Raw genomic sequence first — 8,527 nt, 5'->3', positions numbered from 1 at the left:
CTGTACTCCAGTCTGGGCGACAGAGTGAGACTCCAACTCAAAAAAAAAAAAAAATGTATACTTATTTTAAGTATGACTATATATAATGATTTAAAATATATATAAATATTTCAAATAAAGTTTTCCAAAAGTTAAGCATATGTTCATCATATGATCTGGCTGTTCCACTCCTAGACATTTGCCTAAGAGGAATGAAAATATTTGTCCCCGCAGTGACCTGTACACAGATGTTCATAATGGCTTTATTTATAGTAGCTAAGAATGGAAAGAAGCCCACATATTCACCAACAGATGAATGGGTAAACAAAGCATGGTGTATGCATACAATGGAATACTACTCAGCAACAAAAAAGAAATGTACTAGTGACATGCAACAACCTGGATGTGCCAGAAAGTAATCATGCCGAGTGAAAGAAGCCAGGAGAAAAGGGGTTCATACTGGATGATTTATGTACATCTCTAGGAAATGCAAACTAAGGCCAGGTGCAGTGGCTCAAGCCCAGCACTTTAGGAGACCAAGGCAGGATGATTGCTTGAGTCCAGGAGTTCAAGTCCAGCCTGGGCAACATAGCACGACCTTGTCTCTAAAAATAAAAAATTTAAAATTAACTGGGCATAGAGGCATGTGCCTGTAGTCCCAGCTACTTGGGAGGCTGAGGTTAGAAGGTCAAGGTTGCTGTGAGCTGTGATCATGCCACTGCGCTCCAGCCTGGGTGACAGAGTGAGACCTCGTCTCTGAAACAATTTTAAAAAGTAAGCCAGGTGTGGTAGCATGTGCCTGTAGTCTCAGCTACTTGGGAGGCTGAAGCTAGAGAATTGACTAAGCCCAGAAGGTCGAGGCTGCTGTAAGCCGTGATTGTGACACTGCCCTCCAGCCTGGGCGACAGAGTAAGACCCTGACTCAAAAACAAAACAAAACAATCTATAATGCTAGAAAGAAGATTAGTGGGTGCCTGGGCTGGGGAAAGTGGGAAGCAGAGATTGCAAAAACAGAGGAGGAAACTTTTGAGGATGACAGGTATGTTCACTGCCCTGACTGTGGTGATGGGTTCATGGGGAAATATGTAAAAACATCAGCCTTTCCACTTTAAGTATGTCCAGCTGACTCTTTGCAGTTTCTCCTAATAAGGTTGTTTAAAATCTTAGAAAAAGGAAGAGTTGCCATGGAAGGAAGTGTAGAATGTGGTGGTGGCATCTTTAAGCAGCACCTGATTCAGACAGGTGAGGGGGCAGGGTCAGAGCCATGCAGCAGAGGCAGGAAAGAGCTTGGTCCTGGCTAGGAGGTAATACGAGAATCAAGTCTCACGAATGGGCAGATGCCAGGTAAGCAGCCAAGTACCAAGATGGTTGGCTCCCCAAGTGGAGGGAGAAGCATGGGCAAGGGTGTAGTGTGGAGACCACAGTGTGTTTGTGAAGTTGTTTGCAGTTAGGTATGTCTGGAGTGTTAGGTGAGCAGCGGGTAGATTGGAATTCTGAGTCTTACTCCAGAGCCCTTACCTAGTTCCAAGGCCCTGCTAACTTCTTGGATGTCTAAAATATCACTTCCTCCTGAGTTTCTGGGAACCATGTTTATGTCCTTTGATGCCCCCTCTGATATCAGTTTCCTTGAACATGTGTTGCCTTGCTTTCTGATTAGCAAAATCTGACTGCTGGAGTGGTCTCCCTCCTAGAATCCCCAGATTCTGCCTCTCAGGTAGAACAGACCTCCTCTCTGTATGTGCCTGAAAGACCTTGTGTGTTTTACTTTAGACCAAATATTTATCCTGAAGTTGTTGGGGTTAGTGCAGAGAAATTCTTTCATGGTTAAATTTTCTATGGTCATCATGAAAAGTTAGGCAGCTGCTCTTCTTTTGTCAGAAACATGCTCATAGCAGGGCACAGTGGCTCATGCCTGTAATCCCAGCACTTTGAGAGGCCAAGGTGGGAAGATAGCTTGAGCCCTAGAGTTCAAGACCAGCCTGGGCAACATAGTGAGACCTCATCTCTACAAAACAGTCAAAAAATTTACCAGGTGTGGAGGCATGCACCTGTAGTCCTAGCTACTCAGGAGCCTGAGACAGAAGAATTGCCTGATTCCAGGACATAGAGGCTACTGTGAGCATGATCATGCCACAAGGATTCCAACCTGGGGGACAGAGTGAGACCACAACTCTAAAAAGAAGCATGCTCACAAACCATTAATTCTTTTCTAGGATTAATTTCTCCAGCTTCTGACTGTTCATAGAATTTTCTGTTTTTCTAGGGCTACCATTTTTGACCTGAGTTCGGATGTGTCTTAGCATCCAGCCTGTGCCACCCTCCTCTTCCCAAAGCTGGGAGTGATGACTCCATGACAAGCTCAGACTTGCTTTTGGGCAGCTAAATTTCATTCGTGGGCAGAAGAGGACAGGAAAGCACTCTAGTCCAGTACTCTGTGGTCTGGAGCATAGCACTCTACACAGAACACATATTTAGTATATTTTTACAAATTTATAAGGGCATTGTTACCACACTAATTCTGATCCTGTGTCCCAGTTCTGACCGTGTGTCTAGTATCTGAGACTCCAACTCCTGCTTCCTCAGTCACTTTTACCCTGGTGTAGACTTGACAAGAAATTCCCAATTTCTGAGACTAGAGCCCTGGCCTAATTTTGTCAGCCTCTCTTTGCATCCTTTTGTGTGGTTCTTTCTTAATAGATGCATTTGGACATCATTTCTGTGCTGGGCACTGAGTCTTACCCCAGAACCCTTACCTAGTTCCAAGGCCCTGCTAACTTCTTGGATGTCCAAAATATCACTTCCTCCTAAGTTTCTGGGCGCCATGTTTATGTCCTTTGATGCTCCCTCTGATATCAGTTTCCTTGAACATGTGTTGCCTTGCTTTCTGATTAGCATAATCTGACTGCTGGAGTGGTCTCCCTCCTAGAATCCCCAGATTCTGCCTCTCAGGTAGAACTGACCTCCTCTCTGTATGTGCCCACATTGTATGCTGATATCAGATTTCTATACTACAAACTATCATATTTTTATTACTCTGATATATTTCCACATCAGCCACCTCCTGTTAGACCACAGGAGCCAAGACTGTATGTTTATTTTTCTGTTTCCAGCATCTGGGTGGGAGTGCTGAGCACACAGTAGGTACATGTGACATGGGAACTCTATGTGACAGTAAGTGCTTCACACAAAGCTCTGAAGGTTCTGTTTTGCAAATGCTAAATACCAGATACCTGCAAGATACAGGTCATGTCTGGAGTTTGTATCAAGGGCATTCAGTATAGGAGCTGGGTTTTGGTCTAATGGGGGTAACCTAAAGTGATGTAATGGCGAAAAATAAGGATTCTGGAAGAAATATCAGTACTTACTGAGGAGCTTTGGAATTGGTGGTTTTATGTGTTCAATTCATTCCTATAAGGACTTTAAGGACAACAAATGCCATGTTGTGAGGATTGACTGGTGTTCACCTTGTGAATGTCAGGTCTTAATTTCCTCATCTGTAGAATGAAGAAGTTGAATTCAATTGAACCCAAGGGTGCTGCTAACTCTGACCACCCATTTGTGCATAGTCTGTGTGGATAAGAGAATATAAACATGTACCTGTTAGAAGAAAGTGCCTTACAAACTATGGGCATGAAACAACAAATCTATTTTATTCTTTCTTTGTAATACAAAGCCTTCTTTGAAGAACTTTTCTTTTCATTGTAATTCTAAACAGCAAGGATGTTGTATACTGACAATTTTTATATATGTAAGAAGGAAGCAATAACTCGTAGATTGAAGTTCTTTATTTAGAAAAGAACCTAGTTTTAATATTGAAATTAAGAGGACGTTTTCAAAATATGTGAAAATCATGACTTTTTGCTTGTTTATTTAAATATTCCAACAATTTTGTTCTGCATTTTTTTACACCATAGTCATTTAGTCAAGTAATTGCTTTGATAATTTTAAATGGTTTATTACAGAAATTTTCAAACATGCAGAAGTGGAAAGAAAAGTACAGTGAACACACACATGCCATCACCCTGAACTATTTCACAATTTTGCCAACTCTGTTCCAACTGTTTTTCACTTCCTTCCCTACCCTACATTATGTTATTTCACTGTCAACACTTTCACTGACTACTTGTAGCAGATAATGACTTTTAAAAATCATAATCATAATACCACTGTCACATCTAACAAAAATAAGAGCCACTCCTTAATATTATCTAACACCAACTCTTCATGCAGATTTTTCCAACATTTTTCCATTTTTCAAAATGTTTTATTCTAACCAGGATCAAAACAAGGTCTACACATTGCATCTGGTTGATATGTCTCTAAGTTTCCTCTCCTAAGAAATCAGACCATGGCTTATAGAAGAATTTATCCCATTCAAGATTCTGCTGATTGCCTCCTCCTTGTCTTGGAGACCCCTTTGCTTCCCCCTCCCCACCACTTATGAGTTGAATAAACCAGGCCATTTTGCCTGCAGAGTGTACTACATTTTAGGCCTGACCAACTGTATGCTTGTGGTGAGGTTTAACATATTTCTTTGCCCTCTTATTCTCCATAAACCATCAAGGGACCCTTTCAGAATCTGATAAGAGAAATGGTCTCTCCCTAGAAAATAGCAAACATATATATTCACTTACACACACACACAATATTGCACACTGTTTCTGAGGCTTCACAGACCCTCTGAAGCCGCAGACTCCAGGCTGAGATGCCCTAATAAAGTTTGATGAGGTGTCTGTGGAGCTGTGACTTCCTTTCCCATAAATCAGGAAGCCCGTGATGCCCCCTGTCCCATTGTCAGATTGGTGTTATCAGCCTTATCCTTTCATTATAAAGTTCCGCATTCACCTTTGAACAAATGATTTCAGCAGCCACCAATAGTTCTTGATTTTATCCAGGTTGAAAATGGTAATTTTATAAATTGATCAATAATTTTTCCTTGTCAACTATGAAGTTACCTCAAATATAGATTGTACTGGAAAAGCAGGACTCTTATTTGGAATATTTTGGGTTTTTATACTAATAGGAGTTGACAAACAATGACTAACATTGAAAACAATGGTAGTTTGGAACTAGCTGAAGCAAGTAAACTGAATGACAGAAATCACTGGGTCAGAGATTTGAAACCTTTACTGTAAAATGCCTAACTTACTATTCTAGATCAAGAGTACTCAAGGACCATAAGTTGTACTTTTATAGCCTAGCCTTTGCAATTTAAAAATAAATCCATATGCTGTCTTTCTTATAGAGAACATTCCAACAAAGAACGCGTGGGTCTCAGTAAAGAAAATTTATTACTTAGAGGATGCACCATTAGAAACACAGAGGCTGTTGTGGGCATTGTGGTTTATGCAGGTTGGTTCTGTTTCTCATTTCCATCATCGTCTCCTCTGTGCTTTCCCACAAGTGATCTTTTTCATTTACTCAAAAATGCAGTCTACCAAAGCAGAAGGGAAACTTTGTCTTAATAAACTTAATCTTGGTCTCTGTTTTTCTAAATGGATCACAAAAGCAGACTAAGCTGACATATATTACATTTTATTAAACTGTCTGCCAGAGAGATTTTAAAATGTAGTTTTTGCTTCCTGGCTCTAATTTGTACATTTTCTGTCATATTATGTGTCCTACAAAGGTCATGAAACCAAAGCAATGCTGAACAACAGTGGGCCACGATATAAGCGCAGCAAGTTAGAAAGAAGAGCAAACACCGATGTCCTTTGGTGTGTCCTGCTTCTGGTCATCATGTGTTTAACAGGTGCACTTGGTAGGTACAAATCCATTATTTACTGACATCTTTTCAGCAATATATTATTTGTTCGACTTCAAAATGATATTTTCGAATGTTTGACTTCTATAAAGGAGCTTTTATTTGTCGATAGTTTTTTCCCTTATAGCCTTGTCCCTTCCATCCATTGGCCTGAAAAACATTAATATTGACTGTATCCACTTACATTTTGCCACAGTAGTAGACCTAGAAAAGATTTAAAGAGGGAGACAGGGACAGAAGAATGACTAGGATGGTAGGCAAAGGCCTTTGGAATTTGAATTTGTTTCCCAAAACAAAGCAATTGTTGTTCAACCAAAATGAATACTCCCGTCCCTTCTCCTTTAGAACTAAAACTAGGTGTTTGCACACTATCCACATAGCCTCCTTTTGGTGTCTGTGTTTGTTGCAAGGTCATGGCATCTGGTTGAGCAGATACGAAAGCACACTCATTTTCTACATCCCCGAGCCTGATGGACGCATCCTATCCCCAGTGTTGGCGGGGTTCTACATGTTTTGGACCATGATCATTTTGTTACAGGTAATTTCTATTCAGCTCATCACAGAATTGTGAAAGTTTCACTATGTTTGATTCTTCATTCTCCCTTTAACCCACTTTAACATTTTAAAAATTATTTGGGTCTTCTTAGGTCTTGATTCCCATTTCTCTCTATGTTTCCATCGAAATCGTGAAGCTTGGGCAAATATATTTCATTCAAAACGATGTGGATTTCTACAATGAGAAAATGAATTCCACCGTCCAGTGCCGAGCTCTGAACATTGCTGAGGATCTTGGACAGATTCAATACCTCTTTTCTGATAAGACGGGAACCCTCACTGAGAATAAGATGGTTTTTCGAAGATGTAGTGTGGTGGGATTTGATTATTGCCATGAAGAAAATGGTGAGTTTGGGATTTCTACAAAAAACAACCTTAACATTGGTCTTTTTTTTTTGTAACCACTTACATGTCTGATAGTTCTGACATTGATATGCTTTATTTAAGTATCAGGTACTTAATGCATCCAAATGGACTTTAAGATTTATTGTCCATTCAAAAGTTAGTAGGTTAAAAAGTCAGGGAGTCTACTACCTTTCTTTTAAAGAGCAGTAAATTACCAGTGGGTGTAAAAGTGGGAGTTATGGGAATGACAATGATATTGCACTATATGTACTTTCGAAACTCTAATGAAACTATGGATCGTCTCACTGAAAAAACATCTAAGAAATAATTATAAAAGGTTTATGGCTCCTCCTAGCCCTGTCATTTAGACCTGAGGTATCTACTGATGCTTGGTGAAGAACACCTAGTTTAAGAATAAGGAAAATGAGCTGAACTTCTGATGCCAAAGAAGTTCATTTATAAATTCCAGGTGTTCTTTAAAGAGTTGAACTTTATTTTGTTATTTGCAAAAGTAATATGTGCTCCAATGAAGATAATTCACAAAAGTGTACAAAAAATTAAAAGCCCTGCTCCCCAGAGGTTAACCACCATTAACAGTTTGGCAAATACGTAACCAACCATATATTTATGTGTGTGTGTGTGTGTATATATATATTTCTCTATATGTCAGCATTTATATGTACACATTTTTCCTTTTTCTGTGTTAGAACATGTTATAGTACTGTTTTTGCACCTTGTTTCTTTCATTCAACACTGTTTCATGGGATTTTCCCAAGTCGATTCATAACTTGACATTAAGAGTGTAGGCTTCTACTCTATGTGGTCAAGCTCAGATTGCTAAACTAGGTGGTGGGCGTTTAGCTTGCAAATATAGGAGGACTTGCAGTTAACATCACCAGTTTATTCATCAAATATTTTGTGAGCTTCTAGTATGTGGCATAAATTCCTCATCTCCTGTAACTTTAGAGTTAAGGAGATTAAAAATTATAATATGTAAATAAAAGAAAATTCAGTGTGCAGTATGCATCTTTGTACATATATATTTGTGCAATTAGTTTTATAAGACACATTTTACTCTGAAAGATCTTGTTGATTTATATTCTCACTATTCATAAAAACAATGCCTGTTTTTCACACCCAGCCATATAGGATGAAGTTATACTTTTTAATCTATGTGAATTTTATAGACCCAGAACTTCATTGTCTTAATTAATATCTGATTAGTAATGAAATGTTTAACTTCTGAAATATTTATTGGCCATTTGAATTTTGGGGGTAAATTGATTGAGTTCCTTTCCTATTTTTTTTTAATGTTTTTTTTCTTTTTTTAGTCATCTGTAGGAGAGTTTTAACTATCAAAGGCAGGACTGATGTTCAGCTTGTATGTCCCAGTCTGAATTGTTTGTTGCGAGTGTTCTTTTTTTTTTGAGTTGAAGTCTCATTCCGTCACCCAGACTGGAGTGCAGTGGCCGCTCCCGGCCACCGCAGCCTCGACCTGCTGGGCTCCGGCGATCCTTCCGCCTCAGCCTTCCGAGTAGCCGGAATTACAGGCACGCGCTACCACACTCGGCTGATTTTTTGATTTATTGTAGAGATGAGGTCTCGCCAAGTTGCCCAGGCGGGTCTCGAACCCGCGGGCTCGGGTAATCCACTCACCTCAGCCTCCCAAAGTGCGGTATTACAGGTTGAGCCACCGAGCCCGGCTGCGAGTGTTCATTTTTATCTGTGCACTTGTTTTGAATGGTTCTTTAGTACTTTGAAATCAACCCTGATGTTGTAGCATCCTTTTCTTCTCTCTGTAGCAAATATTCTCCTGACTCATCATTTAGTATTGTATTAGTTTTCTTTTTTTCTTTTTTTTTTTTTTTTTGAGTTGGAGTCTCA

General features: G+C 39.6%; 1 protein-coding gene across 1 annotated transcript in view; it reads left to right on the top strand.

The window, feature by feature from the left end:
* Positions 1 to 8,527, top strand: part of ATP10D (ATPase phospholipid transporting 10D (putative)) — a 109,867-nt gene that overhangs the window by 44,631 nt on the left and 56,709 nt on the right. Inside the window, exons 6-9 of the mRNA XM_008062557.1 lie at positions 5,225 to 5,331; positions 5,609 to 5,740; positions 6,154 to 6,281; positions 6,391 to 6,643. Of these exons, the coding sequence (XP_008060748.1) occupies positions 5,225 to 5,331; positions 5,609 to 5,740; positions 6,154 to 6,281; positions 6,391 to 6,643 (620 nt within the window). The remainder of the gene's footprint in view (positions 1 to 5,224; positions 5,332 to 5,608; positions 5,741 to 6,153; positions 6,282 to 6,390; positions 6,644 to 8,527) is intronic.

This window comes from Carlito syrichta, unplaced genomic scaffold (genome assembly GCF_000164805.1).
Source record: "Carlito syrichta isolate Samal-C Ts95f unplaced genomic scaffold, Tarsius_syrichta-2.0.1 Scaffold305745, whole genome shotgun sequence".
Lineage (NCBI taxonomy): Eukaryota > Metazoa > Chordata > Mammalia > Primates > Tarsiidae > Carlito > Carlito syrichta.
Note: the sequence above shows the minus strand (reverse complement) of the source record. Positions and strands in the feature narration are given on the sequence as shown.